The sequence below is a fragment of the Etheostoma spectabile genome, chromosome 5, assembly GCF_008692095.1.
Source record: "Etheostoma spectabile isolate EspeVRDwgs_2016 chromosome 5, UIUC_Espe_1.0, whole genome shotgun sequence".
NCBI classification, from domain to species: Eukaryota; Metazoa; Chordata; class Actinopteri; order Perciformes; family Percidae; genus Etheostoma; species Etheostoma spectabile.
Genome location: NC_045737.1, coordinates 33,307,313 through 33,332,590, shown reverse-complemented (window position 1 = coordinate 33,332,590; position 25,278 = coordinate 33,307,313). Strand labels below are relative to the sequence as shown.

Genomic DNA, 25,278 nt, shown 5'->3' with positions numbered 1-25,278 from the left:
AAAGATACTGTACTGAGCATGTACTGTGGCCAGTGCATCATACAGGATTATTCATTCCCAACATCATCAGACTGAACACCTTGACTCTGTGCACTACATCCTGTATCCCATGTGCCATTATCATTGCATCTGTATATCATTTTCATTTGGACAACTTTCAAAGTGCAATTTAATAATTCATGTGTAATTTATTGTATGATACTGTTTGCTATATTTTGTACACTTATCTATCTCTGTGCACTTACACACACCGCTTTGCTCTTATCTTTGCAAACCGCAATTTCCCCGCTGTGGGACATGAAAAGCTTTTTGTTATCTTATCTTATTATACTGTAAGTAGTTGTTGAGAAGCAAACAAACGTTGTTACATGCACGTATGCAAACACAACACTTTTTCTTGGTAAGACTAAAGTATTTGACTAAGTTTGCACTGGCAAGTTTGTACATTTGACGGCGGTGCATTGCTCATCTCTCTAGTCGATACTGTAGGCCACAACAGAGAATGGACACAGCTAGTCATCCCAGCTCCCTCTGCAGTACATCTGTTTTTGTCCATATAGTAGGAGGAAGAGTGCTGACATTTGATATGCAAAGGCCCTCTAATCCCCCAAGTGCATCCCAGTATTTGCACATATAAAAGCATGTTTTTTTTCTGGCAGAATGTGCCTACTACCATTTTTAATGCCAAACTGACTCACTCTTCTGCCTCCAGAGAACTTTATGATAGAAGCTGAGGTAAAAAGATTTCCTTTGTCACTGCAGCTTAGACTCATTTCAGAGCTTAGCATGTCAGCATGCATTAAACTTTTCCCACTTTGTGTGGGTGATACTAAAAACTAGCAGTGTCATGACATGACAGTGACACTAAAAACATCAAGTGAACTCACGCTTTTTTGCTTTTTGAACTCCACAGGGTTTTCCAATTAGTTTATCTATGCAGTATGCTTACAGACGTGTAGGAAGTTGAAGTCAATAAAGCTGATCAGCTGGGCGCCCAGATTGCTCAGTTGGTAGAACTCCGGCAAGCGGCCCTTTGCTACGTGTCATCCCCCTCTCTCTCCCCTTTCATTTCTTCAGCTGTCCTTAAATTAAGGCCTAAGAATTCCCAAAAAATGATCTTGGAAAAAAAACAAAAAAAAATGATCAGCTAACATTTGTTGAGTCACAGAAGAGATCCTGACTTGACCTGAATTTTTGCTTACAGTAATTATTATAGGAGCTGAATCTACATTGGACTAGGAAATATTTTCCTTCACATAAGCTCAGATGCCAGTGATGATGCTGCACTCCCTTTCAGATGTCAGTACCAAGGGAGAAAAATTACGTCAAAGGCCAGAAAACCTCACAAAATCTATTTGTGTCTGACGATGCATCCATTCCAGGGGCCATTACTGTCAAATCACGCACACTCAGACCTGGAGGTGCTGTCATAAATAATTCCTGCTCCTTCTACTTGTAGGCTACTTCCTGTTCTGCTTCTGTCTGTGTGGGTATGGTTATGCATGAGACATTCATTATTGAACTCTGAAGAGCGGAGATATTTTGAGTGAACAGCTGAGGGGATGACTCAAACATCCATGTTCAACTTCCATCATTACATAAGCTCGGAAGGTGAAGAGGTGTCCAACAGACAGTCGAATACTCATGTGGAGAACAGAGCGAGTGCAGCGGAAGAGCCAATCAGCCGTGACAAACACAAGTTACAATTACAGCACAAGTATGTCAGGAAATGAGCTTGACTATCAGCAAGGACAAGCCGTGCCAGTGTGTTACGCAGCTTTCATTGATTTCCAGCTCTCACCAAATTGGTCAGTGGATGCTTGTTTCCATGGTTACAGTCAGTGAATGTGAAAGGATGTCTAAGAATGATTGTAGCCTCAATTGCTCTGATGCAATCGCCGACATAGTACAACAGAGTCTGTCATCTTATTAGTCTCTCCTTCTAGCCGTGTCATTATCTGGCCGTCTTCCTTCTGTATTTCCGACCCACCCAGCTGGCCTGTTGGTCAGTGCCTATTGTTTGTATGCGAAGTAACGTGCGCCCGTTCGTGTGAGACAAGGTCACCCGCATAGCACAGTCAAGCCATCTTTGCCATCCTCCATTTATCACTGCGGAAAACTAAGCAAAGACATGGCCTTGAGAAAGCGAATAAACACCTTCATTGGTACTGTAAAACTGCCCTTCATTATGTATTCATTTTTTGTGAGTTGCCCATTTCCTGTTGAAGTTTAGGATAATAGGCTTGCTTTGACTTGGACCAGTGCACAGATGAGTGTAATTTAATCCAATTCTTACCACACCGTGCAATACATAGACTCAGGAACTGCTTCTTACAAGGACAAAGTTCATTTTCAGGTTTGTTTAAATGCATTAAAAAAAAAAAAATCACAATACCAGCATCTGTGGAAAATGTAACAGCATTAAAAATCTAATAATATCTTTGGGCAGACAGAAACAAAATAGTGATTCCAAAAATAAAAATGGTGTACAAACACTCAATGAGAAGGACAAGTACTCAGAAATAGATTTTTCTTTTTTTTTTAGAAAATGCTTTTTATTATTAAATAAATAAATACTGCCATTATTTTTGCACAATAAGTTATTTAGAACATGTTCTACCATGGTGATAATGGCTCTTAAGGGATCCTTTAAGAATCTCTGGTACTGTTTTTTAAATGTAATTCTCTCCCCCTCACTCTTCCACCTCACATCACCCCTCTGGTTCCCAGCTCAATGTACTGAGTCCATCCGTCACCAAAGAGAACAAATCACAGTTTTAGAAGTGAGTGTGATGTTACACCCCCTCCCACTCCCACTCACATTCACACACACATATATAAACAGCCAAACTTTCTAGCATCCCAATCACTTGTCTCCACTGCTAAGTTGGCTGTGACAAACACTGTACATCATTTACAATTTTCCACAGTCTAGCTCTGGTTACATTCAGAGCATCAGTGTATGGATTCTATAAAACAGCATCAACTATACTATACACATTTAAGCTGGAGCCAGCCCAGCGTATGTCTTTACTTCCCAAACATCCCTTTTCCCCCCCAAAAAAACATCTGAGGTTCACATTCGTACCAACATACTCATTCCAACATGCTCAGTCTTTCATTTCCTCCAACAACCAACATACAAATCAGCCCTTTGCCATTGTAACTGTCATTGTGCTACATTTCATTCCCCAATCCGCAGAGTCTGTTATTTTTTCACCAGCACCTCTGCCGAGTCATGAAGGTGCAACAGTACAGGAATGTTAATTAACTTTTCACAGATCCAGCCTCAAATTTGTCCTTATCACACAAGATTCCTTTCGAGTCCTGGTTCCACTGCAGCACTGCAGCAGCACTATGTGTAGATTTGGCTGTGTAACGCCATCCAAAACATATTATTGGATTAGCTGCATCTCTGCAGAAGCATGTTGAGGGAGTACACCATGCGTTCACGCAGGTCAGTGGGACATCCAGACGTCAACAGGGAGCTGAGTTTGAAGGTTTTGGAGACGCGGTCCTCATTGATGTAGGTCAGCATGTACTCATCCCTCTGGCAACACAGGATGATTTTGGTGTGGTCGTGATAAAAGTTGATCTTTAGAGATAAAAAAATAAATAAAGTTAAGTTTTTGTTTATTCTTTATCAATATTCTCTAGCAATTTTGAGCAAGTCGTATTTGATTTGCGGTCTAACCCTCCTCTGTTAATCTGAGTTATGCATTCCAATTAAAAATGGGCTCCTCTGAACATGCCCAGCAATGGCTGTGTTTCCTTTGATAGTGTGTTTTTACCTGGAACGTGCCGTCGTTAAAGAGCATCATAAGGGCGCGGTCGGACTTGAGCCACTGCAGCAGGTAGAGTCTGGGCATGTGTGCATCCGTCATACTACCCAGGTCCCCACCCTGAGAAAGCAAAATAGCAACACAGCCAGATTAGACAGGCAGCAACATGAAAGACGCTGTTTCTAATGCTTCAGGGGATGGAAAGACAAGACACAAAATAGCAAGAAAGATACAGGTTACAGAGGGGAGGGGAGGGGGGGGGGATAGAGAGATTTACTTACATCCATAAGGTTCTCCTCCATGTAGTGGGAAAAGTACTTGAGGACAGTCACCTGGCCCACAAAGTGTTCAGGAACCTCGCAAGTTGGGAAGACAGAGCGCTGGCCCAACTCTGCATAGTAATGGATGTTCCTGAAGAGATGGAGAGAAGGAGATAAACCCAGTTACCCAACCACTCAGATAAACACTACATAAATGGACCAGAAATTAAGGAATTTCCTTGACATTCAAAACCCGTTGTTATTCTTGGCTGAAAATATGGCTCTTGCTTGAGAACAATCTAGGTGTCAGTGAGAACATTATAAGATATTTTGGTTGAGATGGAGCCTGTAATTTCATATGACTGCTGAAACCTAACAAGTCAAGCCCTCCCTTCAATTTGGTACTTATGTCAAACCACTAACAGGTTCTTCAAAGTTATGCACTCTTGCATGTTTACACAAGCCATCTCAATTATATGTAGCGATTAATAACTGTCAAACTGAAGGTGGAGTGTTGTAAAAGCATAGACTAGTGCATACTTTCGGTCTGGCAGGAGGCTCATGTGAGTGCCGTTGTTGAAGAGAACTCCCACGGTGTGATCAGACAACTGGTAGCCAAAGCCATACTTGTTGGAGTAGTCCACCCATTTAGTCACCCATTGAAGACTGCAGCTGTTGGAGCCCTGAGGAATGTCGTCGGCTGCAGGGTGAGAACACAGAGGAGGAGGATTAGAATACAAAGACGATTTAAAGAACCAACCACCTTGACTGTGAAACCACGAACAATCCTTGACTCTGTTAAAGCAAATAACTAAACTCCAACATTTCCTCCAGGTTTACAGTTAGAAACACGAAGAAGAATGAGCTGGGCAGTAATTTAGGTGTGTCAAAATCAGGGAGGGTATCTTTGAAAACTAAAACATGGAACATGAATGTAAATATACTTTCTGAGTCTTTTGATCAACACGTGTCTCTGTTTAGACATTTCAAGGTAAAATACAAATAATGAGCTTTAGTTGAATCCCAAAATCGTTCAATGTGTAATCATCTCATCAACAACTACATACAAAGGTCTCTCATTTCAACAAGTCAACTCACCTTTAGGCATGTTCTCCAGACACCCCCTCAACACGCTTGCAACAGTCTCAGCCACGCTTCCCGTCATGCTGTCTTCCAGGCCTTTAGGAACAACAACATAGGGTCATTTAGCTTGATGTTAACAGTACAGCACAAGAAATTACTTTGCACTCTAGCTGTTGCATCAAATCTCTCCATCACTGATGCACTTAACCAAATGTATTTACTGTTGTTGGATACACGTCAGAATAGAGTATTATATAACATCAATATCTGTCTGTGATCACTGGGCTGTGTGTGTGAAACAAGGGCTGGTAAACTCACATTCACTGCTGCTGCTGCAGCTCCCCAGACTCCCCCTGACGATCAGGCGGATGGTATCTCGCGTTGTCGGGGACTGACTCTCTGTTGCAGGACCGACGGGGCTTTCAGCAGATGACGGAAGTAGACTTCCATTCTGAAGGTGGGAATAAGTGACGACAGGGTTTAGAATCTCCAAGTTTGGACAATCTCTTCCTACTATGACTAAGCAGCACCCACAGTTTCTAAGTGGTTGGCTTAAAGGTTAAAAATAAGTGCTTTTATAAGTGCTTTGCTCTGAAATTGGTAGATATGAAGTGTTCGTACAGCATCAGCGTGACACATTGGATCTCCTCAACATGATATCTCATATCTACCTATTTATTTAATGGCTGCATGAATAATGTGCCTGCAGCGTCGCCTACACTAAGTAAGGGAAGTAAATGTGTGTTTTGTGTTGAATGTATGAGCTCTTACCTCAGAAATCTTTTTGCTCTGTTGTTGGCTGATGACAGTTCTCTCCAGGTCATGCTGCAGTTTGTAGATCTCCTCTTCCTCTTTAGTTAACTTATCTATCAAAAGGCAATGAAAGCGCACAACATGTCAGAGCATGACCTTTAAACCAGCAGCTACATACACACAGCACTATGGGATAAAATGTGACTTGTGCTTCCAATTGTCTGAAGATTTAACTGTGTTTCTTGTAGCAACCCCAATTGTACAAAGTGAAAGATAACAGACTGGTGTGACGAATGGCATTTAAAGTGGTACATTTATAATGCTCAGTGGTTGATGGAATACTCACTCAGAGTCTCGTAGTATTTGACCTTGTCTCTCTTCCCACCAAAGAGCGCAGCGGCAGCTTTCTTGAAAAAGCTCTTGGCTGGACTGGAGACGTGGAAATCTGGTGCTGAATGGCAACAGCTAGCTGACAGACGCTCTGGACTGAAGCCCTATGGAGAACAAAAGTGGGTCAGTGTGCGGCTGGTGCTAAAGGACTCGATGTTATTCTCCTACAGAGTGACATTTAGTGAGACAGACCGTGAGCAGAAGAGACAGACAGGGAGGAAAAAATAGGGTCTAACCTGTGTAAAGAAATCATGCCTCAGAATGTGGTCCAGGTTAGGTCTGTCCTCTGGGATCTTGGCTAGCAAACTGGTGATTAGCTGCTTAGCCTGTGGCGACAGGGAGGAGGGCAGGGAATAACGTGCCTCTCTAATACACCTGTATGTCTCCTTTAGGTTGGTGGTTTCAAATGGGGGCCTGCCCAACAGCATGGTGTACCTAGAGTGGAAAGAAGGGCAAAAGTGAGGTGATTTTCATCACAAAAAATACATTATATTACACTGACTGACCATGAAATATGATGCCAATGTGTCTTTTCAAGCTTATTATCTGTTATTCAATATTGGTTTATATATCGTTACTAAACCTTTTAAGTATCTAATGGTGAATTACAGTTTGCCTACTTACATTACACAGCCTAGAGCCCAGACGTCTGATTCACAGCCGTGGCCCTGCTTGTTGAGCACCTCAGGGGACAAGTAGTTGGGAGTTCCACAGATCGTTTTCCTCCTGTTTCCCGCGGGCTCCAACTTGGCAGCAAGACCAAAGTCCCCGACCTTCAGCTCCATCGACTCGCTCACAAAGAAGTTACCTTTCAGGAAGAAAAAGAACGAAATGATGAGCACTGGATATTTAACCCGGGATCAAAGGCTAAATACTGCATGGATCCTCTGATGAAATGATAAGAGAGAGAGAGAGGAAGAAGTAGGCTTGTATGAGAAAAAAAAAAAATCCTCACTGTACAGAATGCATCTTTACAAGTATTCATGTGTCTCAGCACTGTAGTGTGTCACTGCTGCATAAATATTCCTTACCAAGTTTCAGGTCTCTGTGAAGAATCTCTTGTTCATGCAGGTACTTCAGTCCAGATACAATCTGTCTTAGATAATAACGCACCTCTGGCTCAGTCAAAACTTTGCGAGCCTTCAGGATGTGAGCTAACGACTGCAAAAAGACAAAACAGAGAGAATTATTACAGAGCTGTTTCCTGAAGTGTAATCACTCTATAGGAACACATTTTATTTCATCTTGGGAAACTGTAGGGAGGTATGTCGATTTCCTGTACCATACAATTAATTATTATGTCATTACAGGACTTTTATAGAGAGGGCATATGTGTGCTGTCTCATTGACTTTAGGTGCAATGCAGGTGTAATCCAAATTTGAAAGACAAAGAACAAGAGACCTTAGTATGTGTCAAGTAACACTTACTTTTCTACTGCAGTATTCCAACAGGATGTAGATGTTCTCCTTGTCCTCAAAATGATGATAAAAGTGCACAATGTGTTTGTGGTGCAGTGCTCGATGCAGCTCAATTTCTCTGTCAATCTAGCAGGGAAAGAGACATAATGGTCACAATAGTAGCTGAAGGCAATGTTGCTTTATCTGCTGTCTAGACACACCAGTGCGCACGGGCGCCGGAGCCGCGCGCTTACCTTCTCTCGTTGGTGAGGTTTGGAGACGCGTGCATGCGGGATGATTTTGGCTGCGTAAACTTTGCTGGTGGAGAGGTCGGTCATCTCGTAGCATTTGGCAAACCCTCCCTGGAAAGAAGAACACACACACATGTTAACATGCTCCGTCTTCGGGTTACGTGGTAAATCCAAAAAGTCGACTACAGACTCTGTGCTTGAGCTACCTTTCCCAAAACTTTTCCACGGCAGTAGCACTTCCCAGTGGCCGGGTCAGTGATTATCCTGGCCATGTCTGAGGGCGCACTGCGCTCATCCGTTCGTTTTCGCCGAGGTTCGCTCGACCTCTGTGTGGATTCACACATGCTGCTGCTGCTGTTGTTTGTCTGTTGGGGCCCGATATTTCTCTGTATTTCCATTTGCGCTGGTTAGTAGTCTCGCACTCAGAATGCAGCCCGGAAAGCCTGTCACTGAGTTTTTATGCTCTGGCACCCACCCCACCTCCCTGCCTGCCGCCCTCTCTCTGACGTCACGGTGTGAAATGACAGCATGAGGTCTGCCAGATGTCAATTACCTTACACGTACATTACACTGGTGTTAATGATGGCACGTTTATGACATCAAATAGGAGAAACCAGCCTGTGGATTATGTCATTTAATCATTTCTAAGTTTTCATATGATTATTTGCATCACCTGCCGCCATTCACAACAATAATACAGACTGACTTCTGCAGTTTACCTATTTTGTCTATGGAATCCGAGTAGGTGGAAAACATATTTTACATTTTGGTCCAAACTAGAATTCAATGCGTTAGAAGTGGGATGCATTTGGTCGATAAAATATCCACTATGCAGAGGATAAACATGATCTGTATTCTACTCAGGCTCGACTCCTCCTGTGTTTTGCACCAAACTCAGTTTGGAGCACTAGCACCCTCAGGTGGAGATTGTAGACCAGAAGTCCAAGACCAATCCTGTATTACAATTGTGCATGGACATGTGAGACTGTATTCGACTGTTGGGTGGAGTGTGAGCAGTAGTTTGAGTGGAAACATTGTAGAGGTGGCAGTACACTGAAAGATCTATGTTTTAGCTTGCAGATGCAAGTACATTTTAATAACCCACTGTATGAACAATTAGACAAATGATAGTGTGACTCCTCAACGAGGCCAGACAATTGGGTAATCTCAACAAAACCAAATTTTGTGTGTGCATGTATATCAGAATCCAAATGAAATCAAAACCAGAGAAATTGTAGCTCCCTTTCAATACAATTTTCAAAAAAAAAATTGGCAAATGGCCTTACTTTCCAGCAAATCTGATTGAAATATTGTTGTACTGCTTACATACAATGGGTTACAGATATAACCATGGTTCTCAGACTAATGTGTCCTTTTGACTACCCAGTAAATATTCCATACAACCCACAAGGGTCAGGTGACAGATAATTTTTCCAGACCTTTCACAACCTAAACTTTTTTTTTGTGTCTCTAACCCTCAGTGGGTGTCCGGGGGACACACTGACTAAAAATTGGCATTCATATCTTGACACAACACGTGAATCTAACTACAACCCAACAAAAGCAAAGTGACAAAATAACAAAAGCAATAACCTTACAACCCCTCATGCAACATAATATTAAGGAAGTTTATTAGTGTCCATGTGGAAGTCAAATAATTTGTAGTTAAGCGCTCTAGAATGAGATCTTACCTGCTCTCACATGGAAATTGGACATTACGTAGACTTTTGTACTATGTATATTTTACTTTGTACAAAATTGTTTTTATGCCCAGACCAACTGAACGGGACATTTGTGTTCTCAAATATAGCTCCTTTGAGCAATGTCTAGATAAGGGTTGCAGTGCATGTGTGAAAGTGGCTTATGATTATCAGGTAAGACATTTTACATTGCAAACAAACTTGTCAGAGCTCTCCAGTGCACACGTGTAATAGGGACTGCTATGTGTATGTATACATATATAGATATATATCTATATATCTATATATCTATATATGTGTATATCTCCAACCTTTGCCATTTCTGTACTGTAGCTACTTATTAGCCAACAGATACGTAGGAACCGATATTGGCTGAAACCAATTTATTGGTCAACCTCTAACATGTTCAGGAATGTTTTTGGTCAGACACTTATGTAAAGAAACCAGTCCCTATCTAGCTTTAAAGAATATCTTTCTTAATGTCTATGCTTTTATGAAAAATAAATTATTGGAGTATACATTTAGACGTTACACAGTTACTTTGTCAAATACAATTATGTAAAACATTTGTCATCAGGATATCTCAAACTCTTGAATTTCATTTAACAATTTTGGCAAAGCTTTGACCTTGTAATTGTGTAAAGTTGTTCAGGATAAAAACAACCAAACGGTCTCCATTGGACACAAACATCACCAGGGCAATTGTCCAACAGCAGGTGGTGCCATAGAAACCTAGAAAGGTTTACTAAACTGGGGTTATGGTTTGAATGACATATTCTCGGTTTTGAGGCCTCGCCCCTACTATTTACGACATGGCCAGACGTAATCAGGCCAAGAAGTGGCACTTTCCAGAGGTGGAGATTGATCTCAGTTTTATTTGCAGTAACGTGTGTCCTATTTGGATTCCTAAAAACTGGTATTAGGCTGTATGAAGAATATGGAATAGAAAGAGATCACTGATGCTGCCATATTAAATAAGACTCCAGCCAGACTCCTAACAGTAGCTAATATGTAGATTTATATTGCAATCTCCAAGGCATATATCTTATGAGTCAGAGCCAGGCAACAGCTGTAAAGACACCTGAAGAATAAATAAAAATGTTGTGCATCGTCATGTTTCCTGCATTGAATATCATTGCCAAACACAACACCATACCTTTACAAAGCGAGGAGTAGCATCCTGTCTCCTTGGTGTAGCCCCCAGCTGGAACTGTGCTGGACCCTGGTCTCTGGGCATCAGCTGGCTCCATCGCTACATTTATGGAACCCTGTTTTCCTGCACAATGTTGTGCAGAACCCCACTGGCGTGTAAAGTAGCAAAGTTTTAACTTCTCCAACTGTATCACGGAATTCATTATTTGATGTCAAATGCAAGGAGTGCCATTGTCACAACCTACCCCACTACCAGGGTGTGTTGTAACACAACCTGGGGTAAATTGTAACAGTAAGATTGAAGAACCAAAAAATTAGACTACACCACAAAATCTGCAACTATATAAGTTTGTTGTGCATGTGCCAACACAAAAGCATCTTCCTGTGCTCATCACTGATGGCCAAATGAAGAAGAGTGTCAGTAGGGTATGGATCCTAACATTAGAAGAGCTTTTCTCCTCTAGGAGAAGGTCAGAAGTAGCTCGTAATCATAAATATATATATATCATATATAAAATCATGGGAAGATGTTTGACATTTAGTAAAACAACAAACATGCATTTTCTTATATGGTGTTACCCCCCCCCCCCCCCACCCCAGCATGGTTTGAAATTAGCATAGATGAAATGACACATTTTACATAAGAACCTACTCTCTTGCCTGATACAAGTTACCTAATTAAAACTTCAACAGTATCAAAACTAATCAAAATATAGACTTGTTTCCAAAAATTACTTTCATACCTGAAAATAGTTGTTTTGGCTGTAAAATCTGCACACTTTTTCTCACAGCTGTGCAGATTCACATGCAAAATCAGGGAGTGAGTGGTTATACATGACAATTCTCACAAGACTCTTATGTCATCCCTTATTGGTGAAAGTGATGCTGTTGCAACCATCCCTGGTCTCCCCGCCCTAGAACGTCATCCTCGCCCTATGAAATGTCTTCCAACTGGCCGATGCAAGACTCATGCCAGGTAGAGCCAGAATGTGTATTCGAGTAGTCCACGCTTATGTAATATCTGTTAATAATTGTGTTTGACTGTGGTGTTTCTTTGCGCACGGTGGACCATAACCTCCCGGTGTGAGAAGAGTTAACACCAGTACCAGTAAGACTAGGCCCACAGATGCTCCCAAGAGAATAATTGCTGGTTTGAGCCAAATGGTCCTCACCTCGTTATGATAATGGTACAGTTTCACATTTACATCTCTCAAATTAATTATGCAGGTACATTAATAAGTCTAAACGAGAGCCGGTGTGATTATAAATGCAAAGGTGCCCATTTTCTTCCACTTCCGCCGCGGCCTCATCCTGCACTTGCTCCCATTGAAAGGCCCACAATAACCATATTCATCAGCACTCAGACCGCTCTTATTTGCTCAGCCGCTTGTTCTCTGAAGCGGAGCTGGCTGCATGGGCGGGGGCGGGTTTGGGGGGGTGGGGGGGGGGGGGGGGCAGCAAGACAGACCACGAGTGACGCAAAAAAGGAGAGGCCATTATATTGGCTTCCTGAAAAATAGAAGAAAGAAAAATATAGGCTACTGTAGCTGGGAGTTTATTATAGCTGCTGGAGTGAATTTAAAACAGACAAATATGGACTTGTATGGGAAGGTAAGGTGCATGGTTTTATTATTAAGCTCATTATGAAGAGAGATAAAGAGGGAGAGATCATCCAACGTTAAAACCAACACATACAAAGTATATAGTGGATATATATGTATATAATTTTAGCCTATGGGTCTAGCCTACTGAGCAGTGAGGCTGAACAAAGGTTTCCTGTGTAAGTGGACACTTTCTCTGTAGGCGATGTAATGCTTTTTAAAGAACGAACTACAAAGCGTTTTCCTCTGCTTCCACCCAGCTGCTGACAGCTGTTGGAGCGCTGCATGCTGAGTAATGTAGTCGAATCTCGACCTGTGATGCCATCGTCCGCGTCTGCGCCGACGCCGCGCAAAAACTACAACCCCCATCTTCTCGGACCCCCTCGGTGACGCCGCAGACACGCGTGACGCGCGCTTTTCCCCTTTGCTCGTGCTCGTCTCACGCGAGCCAGCCTCGTCAGCTCAGGGGCGCGTGCCAAACGCGAAGCGAAGGAGGGGACAGCTCCCAGGTGCTGAAATTGGTCGGCGCTCGAAAGCGAAAGAGAGAGGGGAAGAAAACCAACGCCTGCATTAGACACAAATACAAAACCCGTATTCTGCAACACAGGGGCAGATACAGATAGAGCCAAGGTCTTCAAAACAGGTTTGTTCACACAATGTCCTTGTTTGCTTTATTAACAGTCATGTGGAAGAATTTCATTAATACATAAAATGACCTCCTGCCCAGAATTGCTCGTCTAGCATTAGCTGGCATGCAGCTCCATGCTCAGCTACAGCGTGTAATTTCTAATCAAATCGTTGGTTTCACCGTGGTGTGTGTAAAAACCAGCATAACACTGAGATTTTGAAAGCGACGTCCTTGCAAATACTGCCTCGGTGTTTTTTTTTTTCTTCATACACGGAAGCGAGCAGAAGCCCAGTGCAGGATGTGCAGGATGGAGGTCCGGCATCTTTTATAACTGGTTAGGCTACCGGGAGAGCTCGGCTGCCCAGGTTTGACATATAATCGCATCTTTGTCAAAATATTCACCTTGTAGCACAGATGACTGTGCTCTTGACATCTTGCTGTACCAGCTTGGCCTCTTAGGTCGTTGCCTGCAGGCAGCTCGCATGGAAATTCTCTGTGTAGATGCGTTTTTAATGTAAAAAATAAATTTCTATTGTACAACAGGGGGCTATGGTTTTCATTTGGAAGAAGATCTAATGCTGGGGACATTTGATTGCATTTTTACTAGGAAAGCTATTAAAATATCAATTTAAAAATCACACTCAGAACTGTTTATAGTTACATTTTAACTGGGAAATTGTAGTTTGACATGTTTTATTCTGATACAGTATGGGTGTATTTTGCCATGTAGGCTAAATAAAAAACAGTGTATCTGTTGTAGGCCTACACAAGATATCAGAGTATATTGCATTTGTGAACTCTTTAGTTAATTTCTGTATTGACATCAATTATCATAATCCTTTAGTTTCATTAATCATTTGGGCTTAAGAGAAGAAAAAGTCAGCTTTTTAAAATCCTGGTTATCTAATACTCATCAGTACAACAGCTTGCTGCGTTGGTCATGCTGGTTTTGCCTGACACAGCCTTCTGTCACCTCTGATCTGTGGCCTGTACAGCTAGCTTGTACTGGATTCTCCATTTAACATTGAGAGTCTACTGAAAAACAAATAATCCGTTTTTTATGAAAACGTGTCAAATCTTCTGTGTCACAGCTCGGATTAGCTTCATAGTAACTCAAGGTGAAGCTCTTAATACATTCTTTTCAGCATCTCTGTTTTTTTTTTGTTTTTTTTTTGCAGATGGCTGCCACTCAGGATGTAAAAGGAAAGGGAGAGGGCGGGGACCAAAACTTTGACTACATGTTCAAACTGCTAATCATAGGCAACAGCAGCGTGGGCAAAACGTCTTTCCTGTTCCGCTACGCAGACGACGCCTTCACTTCGGCCTTCGTCAGCACAGTGGGCATCGACTTCAAAGTAAAGACTGTGTACAAAAATGACAAGAGGATCAAACTGCAGATCTGGGTATGAAATATTAATATCCAAGCATTAAACATTTAGCGGGCAGTCACAAAATGTTGGATTCCTGACCAAACCAGATGAAACAAGTGGAATACAGCTATCAAAAATGTTGTTTCTGCTTATCCTGCACTGCTTGGCTGGTCAACACAAGACAATTAATTATCTAGTTGCTGTTAACTCTTGAATGACCTACTTTTTCCCCATTAATTTAGAAACCACACTCTATAGATAATTTGCATATGCTCCAATTATCGGACTTTATAGTAGGAAGAAAACACATTTCTAGACTACAAAAGCACAAAGTACAGCTGGGTTTCTTTATGCCATGCCAACCATGCACAAATGTCCATTTCATACAGTTACACTGAGAGCATTTGTAGAAACATAGTTAATGTATGGAAGAAATCTGTTTTCTGTTATCCTCCAAGGTCTCATTGAGGGCTACCAAAGCTCTAACGGGGTAAGGGCTCTTCAGAGATCCCCTTCCCCTTTGTTTCTCTCCGTCTTTAAGTTCCTGTAGAGTGACTCCTGTCTGTAAAAGGCTGTCCATCTTTGCACAGAGACCACTTTCTCCTGACCCCTAACCATGTCTTTCTTTGTAGATCAATATGTTTCAAGGGCTATGACGGGTTGTGGCTTGATAGCTGTGTTTGGCCACATAAAAAAAGTCCTCTCCACACGGGATTAGCTGTGTATTAATAATATTTAAGTTAGGGTTTTGTCTCTTAGGACAGATCATGCTTCATTGGTAATACAAAGCAAGTATGATCATAGTCCAAGTTGGTATGCTTGGACACACTTCCCTTTTGATCCTTTGTTTTTTGCATTATGTTATGTATACTTTAGTCGAAGTGTAGATTGTATGTATGAAACTGATCCTATTTCCTTCATTATTCAGCTCTGTAGATTTAGATAGACTGATGTCATTGCAAGCAATCTTTTAAAAGATCAATTTAAAACACAAAACGGACCATTTCACTTATAAAGGGACATTTTACCTGCCTAACTAAGGCATTTCTTTATATTATAGTGTTTAATTTAGCACATGGCCCATCCTGAAGCTTTAATTGGAGAAAGCTTGCTGCATTGTGTTTTCTTAGTTCAACACGCCACACTCCATCCAAGTATGGACACAGATGGAAGTCTCAATATTTCTGACAGGAGACTAGTAAGTGTTAGTTTGGCACAACGGAGGAGAACACAGAGGCAACACCTTCCTCAGAGTGTGTGGGAAACTGAAGAATGTCTGAGGCTGTTTAATTAGGAGTTCATCTGAGCTGTTAAAGCAGATTGTGTGGTCATACCTCTTAGATAGTGAGGGATAGAGTTAGGATAATTTCATCATCAAGAATAGAGAGTAACCACTGAAGTTGTATCAAAGTTCATTCACAGTTTCCACACTACAGAATAGTACAGAAAATGTCCAACTGGAAGCTCTCTACAGCCGCTTATTCGTACAAAGTGGATGTTAATACAAAGTCATAACAAAGTCGATATTGTCACTTTATCTCATTGGGTCTGGGAGTCTCCTCCGCCTGCTCTGCCCCCAGAAACATCCTGTGTCTTTAACAAGGACAGACGTGGCTCCATGGTTATCTTGTTTAGAGTGATCAGTATAATGAGGTATTCTTATGCAAACAGTTTTATTAATAATCAGAGAAAAGGTATGTATCATCATTTTTCTAACAGATAGATATGTTAAAGTTCCTCTCGTTCTCTCTTCTCATTATTTTTTTCTATTTTTCTTTTCTGTGCTTCACCAAATAGCAACTTTCCTTCTGAGTTTTTGTTCTCTCTTGTCATACCAGATACAGTGGCTTGAGAAAGTTCACACACCCAGGCTAAAGTTGATTAAAAAGAGGAACAATAAAGCATCTTTTGGAAAGTAATCTTAATGCCTTAATTAAAAAAATGTTGGAAAATCCAACCTGTTAAGGACACCAATTTTCTTGTGAATGAATAATGTATTGTAAATAAATACAGGGGGAAAGAGAGATGCAAATGCAAATCAAACCAGCTGTTAGGCTAACTGAAATAACATTAAGCCTATCTCTAGATATGGTGAGGGGTGTGTTATGATGATGTGTGGGGGTGTGTGGGGGGGATATTTTAATTCCAAAGGCCAAGGGAACTTTATCAGGATGCATAGAATCCTGGATCCATGAAACAACTGGTCTTTAATAATAAAAATGTGCCTGCCTCTAAGAAAATGTAACAAAGGGGTGTGTATAGTTTTGCCCCCTTGTAGTTTAAGGAAGAACATTTATTTATTAACAATACATTATTCATTCACTAAGAAAATTAGTGTCCTTAAAAGGTTGGATTTTCCTAAATTCTTTTCAATTAAGATCAATTTCCAAAAGATGTTTTTTAATCCTCTTTTTAATCAACTTCAGCATGGGTGTGTAAACTTTCTCAGCCACTGTATGTCTTGCAGCAATTAGTCACCCCCCAGAAATGTGTTGTTTGCTAACCATATAAAGAGCCAAAGAAGAAGCCGTCTAGCAGGATGTGAAAACTAGATTTGGACATTGGCTAATCGGGATAATGTGTTTTCATCATTAGCAAAGATAAAGCATATTCAGAGAGAAAAAGGATTGCCCTTGCATTCATTTAATTGGTTGGCCTTTTTTAATAGGGCCCAAAGAGAACTGAACGTTAAGTAAGCAGCCCTTAAAGGTCAAGGCTATTGGCTTATGTCATGCATGCTTATGTGGTAGTCGCACCATTGATCTGCTAAGAGTTAAAAGGGTCAAAATTCATCACAGACTTTTCCCTGTTGTCGTATTAGGCTGAAGTGAATGAAGCACATCACCGAGCATTGCCAAGATGAACCTCGTGAAAAAGTGGAACTCACTTTACTGAATGAAGAAGAGTTCAGGCACGTGTCAGCCTCTGCTCAGTACCTCTCCACTTGAAGCAGTCAGCTCTTTGGATTGATTTTTTTGTTGAGCTGCAGACCAAAATCGAAGCTTTTTAAGGAGCTCCAATTTACAACACTCAGCATTTTTTTTTCCGTCCTGCTCTGTCTTTTTAACTGAAAACAAGCAAACCGGCTCATTGAAATAACCTGGAAATGCAAAGGTCATTGTCAAGCACTTGAACAAAAATCAATGGGCTACTGAAATGTCTAAGCCTCAGACTTCAGACAAGAGAAAAAGCTGAGGTTAAAACAGGAGGACTTGTACATACTGTATCATGACTTGGGGCATGTACAGTAACAGTAAGAAGAAATCAATGAAACATATTCTTTGTCCATTTCTGCTGTCGAGAATGTCAATCCTCAAACGGTGCTCTTTCTACGACACACACTAGCTGTTTAAATAAAAAATGCACACATTCACATGCATTTTTGGTGTCATTGTAAACCGACAAAAGGCCTTAGCTGTGGTGTGTGTGGGAGCTCAGCAGGCTGTGAGCTTTGTCTCTACGAAGTGAAGGTCAGAGCTGTCCTCTGGCTGTAACAGGCACACTGTTGCAGCTATGTGCAGACTGACAGAAAGCGAAACCACAGTGCTAGATACAATCCAGTGCTGCCTGTCCAGCTTCTATTTAAAACGAGCTAAGTGGAGCAGCCAAAAACTGCTCCATCATGATTCACAGAAACTTGCAAAAACATGTGTTGTGGGTGGAAGAACACGCTAAACAGGAGGGACATCATTGGAATGTATTATTATATAACGTATCCTAAAATAACAAGTGTACACATCTTTGAACAAACAACAATATTCTGGAGCACACATTTCTCTGTCCTCCTCATGGACACTCTCTACTGACGAGTTGAATCTGTCTGCATCAGGAGCTATTCACATTTTTATTGACATTCCATAGCAAAGGCTGCAGTTGGCGCTTGTTTTCAGGGCAATCTGTGTACAACGCTCCTCGAACGCTGTGTAATCAACCGCTTGCTTTCCCTTTGAGCAATTTCTTCAGCCTTATCATAAACAGCAAGCAGTTTTCCCAATATTGAAATCATATTCTCTATTTCTCGTCCTTTCTCTGAGAAATGCATGCCATGAGCTGAGCGATTATTTTATCGAGGAGAGGAAAGAATCAATCTCATTAGCCGAAATTGAACAGCTGTTTTTGGCATTTTATCAATGCAAAGCCAGTGAGGCTGTGATCATAATGAGTATTTCCACATCATGAACACAACTACCACAGCCATATGTAAATGTAGATCCTAAATAGTGCTCAGATTGGAACCAAAGAGTCTATTAGCATGTATAAATAGCTGCAGATTAATAATGTACATGGCTTCTCATTTACAGTTATGGACTAATACAGGATGTGCTGTGCAGGGTCATGTCAATGTTGCTGAGCCTGACAGTATAAATAACAGTCAGCTGGGCTAAATCAAGTTGTCTGTGTGTAGGACACAGCAGGCCAGGAGCGCTACAGGACCATCACCACTGCCTACTACCGCGGGGCCATGGGCTTCATCCTAATGTACGACATCACCAATGAGGAGTCCTTCGGTGCTGTGCAGGACTGGTGAGTTGTTTTGAGCTCTTTGGAAACAACGTTGGTCTGTTTTTGACAGGGTTTGTATGTAGCTGCCACCTTCCATCTTACTTCCTACTTATAATTTATTGTTATGAGCATCAGATCAACACAGCAAAAGGGCTTTGTGTTTGTTGCTGGGATGCAATCAGTTGATGTATCCTGCACACTTAATAGTGTATATTGTTTTTCCTTTTTCCAAGACTAAACAGTTTAGCATCGCTATCTAACAGCTACGGTACATTTCTCTCTCTCAGTGTTGTTATGTGGTGTGCACCGAGGCTTGGAGATCTAGGGTAATATTGTAAAGGTCATGACTCTCGTCCATGTGTGACACAAGCGTCTGCAGGCTGAAGAGCAACTCTGAGCCAAGTCCAAATGTCTGTGATTTATGATGATTCATTTACGTCTAAAACTGAACTTAGTAGGCAACGTTCATCTGGCTGCAGAAAGCAAGTTTACGGGTTATTTGAGTTCTCATCGGCACAATCAGTGGAACGCTACAGCGAGAGGTTTTGGTGAAAGGAATTCCAGAACTGCCAATTAGAGATACATGTGTGTTTTGATTCACAGGTTGCTTCTCCTTACCCCCTCACTCTCCACAGGTGTTGTGGTGCGAAGCTGTCACTTTCCGTTTTATTTACACCCTGCTGTCCTACAGTTATCTCTGTCTGCCAGGGCGAAGAGATTATGGGAGTAGAGAATGAGCTTATTTTGAGAGGAAATGTTTCTGAATCGTCATATTCTCATGATGTTACTGTTCCAGCTGCAGGAAATCAGGATATGACTCACACAGACCTGATATATTGGTGATATTTTTGCAGTTAAGGCTCGAGCTGAATGCCATGTGACATGTATCCATGCAGAACTATGACAATCACTATTAAGGCCAGTGTCTACTTAGCCCACATCACTTAGCTGCAGCAGCAACACTTGACAGCTGCTTTAGGAGCATCTGTCATGGTTAAAACATCTGTATTAGCTGCATTTAAAGTGAGCACATATTCAAAGCCTGGTGGTCTTTAAATGGGGATTACATGTTTTAAAAAGGCACAATTAGGATTTATTTATTATTAGCATGAATTGTGTTAGAATGATTCACATTATCAACCTGTTTTGTATTTAAATAGATTTCGAGTCATTCTTCCTAAGAAGATCAAGGCCCTATTTTTAAGAGGGGTCGGAGACAGACACACCTATTATTCTTTTAAGGCCTGTCTGACACCTTGATGGTACACTGCAGTTTGAGCTCTGTCTGTGATGTGTATCTTAATTAACAAAGCCAAGTGTCGCTGGCAGAGACAATGCCGGAGAGTTACCTGTGAGCTCACGTACCAGACGTTGCACAAATCAGTCAACTATGTGGGAAGAGGCTTTTTTTTACCTTTCACATAATCAAAATTCTTCTTTTTTGCCTTTGCCACAGGCTTTAATTCCACTTTCTCTTTCCCTTGTTCCTTGTGACAAGGTTGTAGAAAAAAAAGATGTTGCTATGGCAACGGCTCCTTCCCCAACTGTGGCTGAATTAGGCTTGTGACGTGCTCATTTCCTGCCGGTGACAGAGACAAAACAGGGAACCATTGCAATAATGACATCAAACGTAGGAATCAGAAGAAGAAATCATGCAAATGAATTACGCTATACACACACACCACAATCTCAAAGCATTTACTTCACATTTCCCATGTTGTCCTCTGTTCTCCAGGGGGCTAAATTGTATAAAAAACACCTTTTGTAGCCTGCTTAGCTTTGTGACTTGATACAAACACAACTGTTTTTTCTGTCAGTGAACATTATCAGCAGTTGGCTTCAAAATGACCCATATCTGAACCGCTATCAGACATCAGAACCATACAGAAAGAGAGGAGTGCTAACATCATGCTGCTCTCTCTCTCTCTCTCTCTCTCTCTCTCTCTGACTCGTTTCTTCCTCTCTTTCTTACTGGCTCTTTCTCTAATGTTTTCAGCCTGTGGTGTGTTCACTGCCCTACTTTTAGTCAGACTGCAACACCACGGGAGATATTTGTTCCCTAAATGTTTTCTCAAAATGTGTTTGGAGGTTTGAACAGTACAAGAACTTCTTGCATTCACAGTTAATTTCCTGTAAATTATGTGAATGTTGAAAACGTCGTTGTTATCATGCAGGAACAATTGATAGGGCTTACTATGCAAATTATTTCGTACAGCAGAACATACATACATACATGTACATACATACAGTACATACATACCTACATAACATACATACACACATACATACATACATACAATACATACATAACTACATAAATACTGTACATACATACAGTATGTACTTACATATATACACACACATCCATACATACAGTACATACAGTATGTACTTACATACATAAACACACATACATACATACATACATACATACATACTTACATACATACACACATACATACATACACACACATACATACATACATACATACATACATACATACATACATACATACATACATACATATATACATATATACGTAAAATGCACATACAGTACATATCTTACATACATATACACATACATACATACACACCACATACATGCATACATACATACATACATACATATATATACGTAAAATGCACATACAGTACATACTTACTACATACATACACACATACATACATACACACATACACTACATACACACATATACATACATACAACATAATACATACATATAATAAACGTAAAATGCACATACAGTACATACATACACACATACATACATACCACACACATACATACATACATACATATATACGTAAAATGCACATACATACATACATACATACACACATACATACATACACACACATATATACATACTACATACATACATACATACAGTACATACATACATATATATACATACATATATACATACATAAATACTGTACATACATACTGTACGTACATACATACATACAGTACATATACTTACATACATACATACATACATACTGTACATACATATGTACATACACACATAAAGTACATACAGTTAGCCATCATTTAGTAACACACCAGTGTTTCCTATATGTCTTGTCAGTGAATACAATATCCATCAGCCTGCTTGTAACACATCCAATAAATGGCTTACCAATCAGAAGTAGGCAGAAGCCAAAGAACAAACCTAAAGGAAAGGATACAAACAATGACAAATATCAATGTCAAAAAGCCAGAAAATACCTAATGATAAACTAAATCTGACCAATAGTGATTACTGTTACTACGATTACTGTATTATTACTATTATTATGTTTTAGCACAGGCAGGCAGTTGTCCTACCTTTCCACTGCCACCATCAGTGACTCAAATATTACATGATGTCAAACACAAGGTGATGTAATAATTGTTTATGACGGGTCTATATGGCGAACAAAGCTTACATCGTGCCCTTCACTCCAAACGCAGCAACAGCATTTGACTGCAACGCTTTTATTTCCGATTGTGTGCAGGTCAACCCAGATAAAAACCTACTCGTGGGATAATGCACAGGTGGTGCTGGCTGGAAATAAGTGTGATATGGAAGAGGAGCGAGTGGTCTCAGTGGACAATGGCAGACTGCTAGCAGAACAGTTGGGTAAGTCTTGGAGCAACATTCAACCTTTTTGGGATATCATCAAAAACACTGCAACGTGGAAGCAGCTTTGTTGTTAACCATTTCCCGTTCTCGTGTTTTGCTCTCCCTCTTTCCAAGGTTTTGAATTCTTTGAGACCAGCGCCAAGGACAACGTCAACGTGAAGCAGACCTTTGAACGTCTCGTTGACCTAATTTGTGACAAGATGTCCGAGAGCTTGGACAGTGATCCGGCCGTCCCCACAGGAGCTCCCACTGCCAAACTCACAGACAGCGCTCCGCCCCTCCAGCAGTCTGGATGCAACTGTTAGTGACTGACGTCGGGAAGCAAAAGGGAGGGCAGCGCGGGTCCTCTAAGGTGGTAGTGTGCAGAGTTTTGTTCTCCCTTATCACTCCTGCTAGTGCTGCTTTCTCTGGACTACAGCTCAAACCCTGTTTAGTAGTAGAATTACAAAATATCACCTTATATCAAGAGCAAATAACCAGACAAACAGACATGGCTATTGTAAAATGTGCAACATTACAGGATATCTATAATATAGAGACACCGTATTCTCATTCTTCTACTAGTTAGTATGGTCATAAACCAAGTATGTGTGATAAGGCTGGAAATAGTCCATAGTCATGATGTACAGTTAATCCTTAAAACCTTTAAAAAATCCATAAGACCTAGAATAGCTATAAAATGAGGGATAGAGTCAGTGAGTGCTTACATTTTTATTTTTTGTACAGTATGTATTTTCTTTTTATAGGATTATTTTGTCTCCTATAGCTGCCAAATCGATGATTTAGTGCACTATAGTATGTAGCGGCTTTCCTTTGTGTAATGAGTGTGTGGTTGTTGTGTGACTGTACAGTAAGTGTGTGTGGGTTTGCATGAGTGTGAATATTACATCTGAGTCACAAACGAGTGCTGGAACGTTGTCATCTAAAAAAAATAATCTACCTTGGATAAAAAAGTGGCCTTTTAGCATCTCCAACACGGCCTGTGTAGTTCTTCTGTCATGTTTACTTTTGGAATGATTCCAGTGTGTATAATGTTGCTGTGAGTACTATTCCACGTTTTGCTGTCTGTATATGTGTAATTGCTCTGATAAGTATATCTGTAAATCTTAAAAGCAACTATTTCTATGTGCTTAGCCTCTTAGATGACCCGTTATAGTTTGATACGATAAGCATGCTGCCAAAAGTCTAAAGATAAAGCCTAAACATCCTCAACTCCATATGATAGATGTGATCCAGCATTTCATTAAATACAAATCTCACACAAACAAGACACAGTACAGTGTATGATATACAACAACTGATCAGCTCTGGCATGGAAGAAACAGCCATATATAAAAAAAAGAAAAGAAAATCTTTGTGCTTTATTAAAATGATTTCCCTGCTTAAAAAAACACCATAGACATAGACTAAACACTAGTTTAAAATCTGAATGCAGGCATGGACACTGATGTAGTGGTGTTGGATGATAACTTGAAGTCAATATAGTATAAAGGTTATAGCTGAAATCCAGAAAGCATTTCAGTCATACAACTCATGGAAAAAACGTGCCAAAACGTTCCGATTCCTTTAGCATCATCAGTTGCTTGTTGCATAGTTGAATAAAAACTCCCAAAAAATTGCATGAAGCCAGTTCTGACTTATCTATGTAGATTTATATAATAAGATGTGTATATATCACTCTGTGTTACAGATTTAGAAGCATTGTCATAGCAGTTGCTGTGAGATGCAATGGGCCAATAAGTGCAATATTTTATGAATGAAACCCTGTACATAGTTTCTCCTGTCCTTGAGTACAAAGACTCTATCTGCAGTATGTGAGTGACAGTTCGGTCAGAATGGCTCTGAAACTGATGTACAACCCTAAAAAAAAGTGAGAGTGTGCTTCATTCAGTGACGGCAGCCACTGAATGTGTGACTTGGTGTGTGTGTGTGTGTGTGTGTGTGTGTGTGCGTGTGTGTGTACCTGCCATATTGAACAGACAAATTACGTAATATAGTGCATTGTTTGTGTATACCTTTTGTACAAATGTATTCACGTACTATACGCTGTTCCCGCTAACTGTTGGGTGTTGGTTGATCTTGTATTATCATGTCAAAAATGCAGTGTTATTGTGAAAGATAGTCAGGGAGATAACTTAGTCCATGCCATCTGCCATACTGTCGAAATTCTAAGAAAAAGGATTCACGTACTCTGTGCGTGTGCATCTGTGTGTGTGTGTGATATTATAATTTTATGCTAGTAGCCACGATGTAAATTATTATTGTGTTGATCTCCCGTCAAGATTCATTTAATAGACAAATCTCAAATCTGGTCCAATCTCATTTTAGAAAAAACTTTACATATATAATTAATATATTTGTTTCTCAGAGTGCAAGCAAAGTTAGAAGTATGTTTTTGAGATTATAAGAAATAAATCAAATTCTATCAGTGGGTCTCTGTGTTCTCTCTCTTTTGCTGTTCTGACTACATAAAGGCATGAAGGAGGGATTGGGTGGCTGGGATTGGGTGGCTGCTGCCCTCCAACCCTAACCTGCTGTCTCAGAAGCATTGCTGTGTCCTGTTGTTGCGTCTCAGAAGCCTTGTTTCATTTTGAGGCAGTGTACACCACCTAGTGTTGGAGCGCTACTCTTGCATCGCTGGTGATTCATGTGAAACAGTTGATATTTTATTACATTTTCCTGCTTTGGTGGTCAAATGCAGTGGTGGAAAGTACACTCAAGTACTGAATTTAAATACAATTATTGGGTCTTGTA

The 25,278-nt window shown here is 40.6% G+C and overlaps 2 protein-coding genes across 3 annotated transcripts; one reads left to right on the top strand and one right to left on the bottom strand.

Moving 5' to 3' along the window:
* Window positions 1-2,523: 2,523 nt before the first annotated feature.
* plk2b (polo-like kinase 2b (Drosophila)) lies at window positions 2,524-8,397 on the bottom strand. Its single transcript, XM_032516342.1, has 14 exons — window positions 8,124-8,397; window positions 7,921-8,028; window positions 7,697-7,813; window positions 7,300-7,429; window positions 6,893-7,076; window positions 6,505-6,703; window positions 6,225-6,372; window positions 5,897-5,991; window positions 5,444-5,576; window positions 5,141-5,221; window positions 4,583-4,742; window positions 4,064-4,193; window positions 3,792-3,902; window positions 2,524-3,595 (listed from the first exon to the last, which is right to left on the bottom strand). The coding sequence occupies exons 1-14, from the start codon at window positions 8,313-8,315 to the stop codon at window positions 3,404-3,406; spliced, it is 1,980 nt and encodes a 659-aa protein (XP_032372233.1). The 5' UTR covers window positions 8,316-8,397; the 3' UTR covers window positions 2,524-3,403.
* Window positions 8,398-12,232: 3,835 nt separating this feature from the next.
* On the top strand, window positions 12,233-24,952 carry rab3c (RAB3C, member RAS oncogene family). 2 transcript variants are annotated; one of them, XM_032516153.1, is made up of 5 exons: window positions 12,233-12,380; window positions 14,177-14,401; window positions 18,774-18,892; window positions 22,397-22,521; window positions 22,639-24,952. In XM_032516153.1, exons 1-5 carry the CDS (start codon window positions 12,363-12,365, stop codon window positions 22,827-22,829), a joined length of 678 nt encoding a protein of 225 aa, XP_032372044.1. In that variant the 5' UTR covers window positions 12,233-12,362; the 3' UTR covers window positions 22,830-24,952. The 2 variants fall into 2 exon arrangements, with proteins under 2 accessions (XP_032372044.1, XP_032372046.1); XM_032516155.1 differs by lacking the exon at window positions 12,233-12,380 and adding an exon at window positions 12,750-13,013.
* The last annotated feature ends 326 nt before the right edge of the window (window positions 24,953-25,278 follow it).

Coding starts and splice junctions, on each gene's coding strand:
- plk2b (XM_032516342.1), bottom strand. CDS start 8,315: ATGGAAATACAGAGAAATATCGGGCCCCAACAGACAAACAACAGCAGC. Junction 4,743..5,140: donor TCTGGAGAACATGCCTAAAG/GTGAGTTGACTT, acceptor CTCACCCTGCAG/CCGACGACATTCCTCAGGGC. Junction 3,903..4,063: donor TGGAGGAGAACCTTATGGAT/GTAAGTAAATCT, acceptor TTGCTTTCTCAG/GGTGGGGACCTGGGTAGTAT.
- rab3c (XM_032516153.1), top strand. Junction 18,893..22,396: donor TTCGGTGCTGTGCAGGACTG/GTGAGTTGTTTT, acceptor GATTGTGTGCAG/GTCAACCCAGATAAAAACCT. Junction 22,522..22,638: donor ACTGCTAGCAGAACAGTTGG/GTAAGTCTTGGA, acceptor CCTCTTTCCAAG/GTTTTGAATTCTTTGAGACC.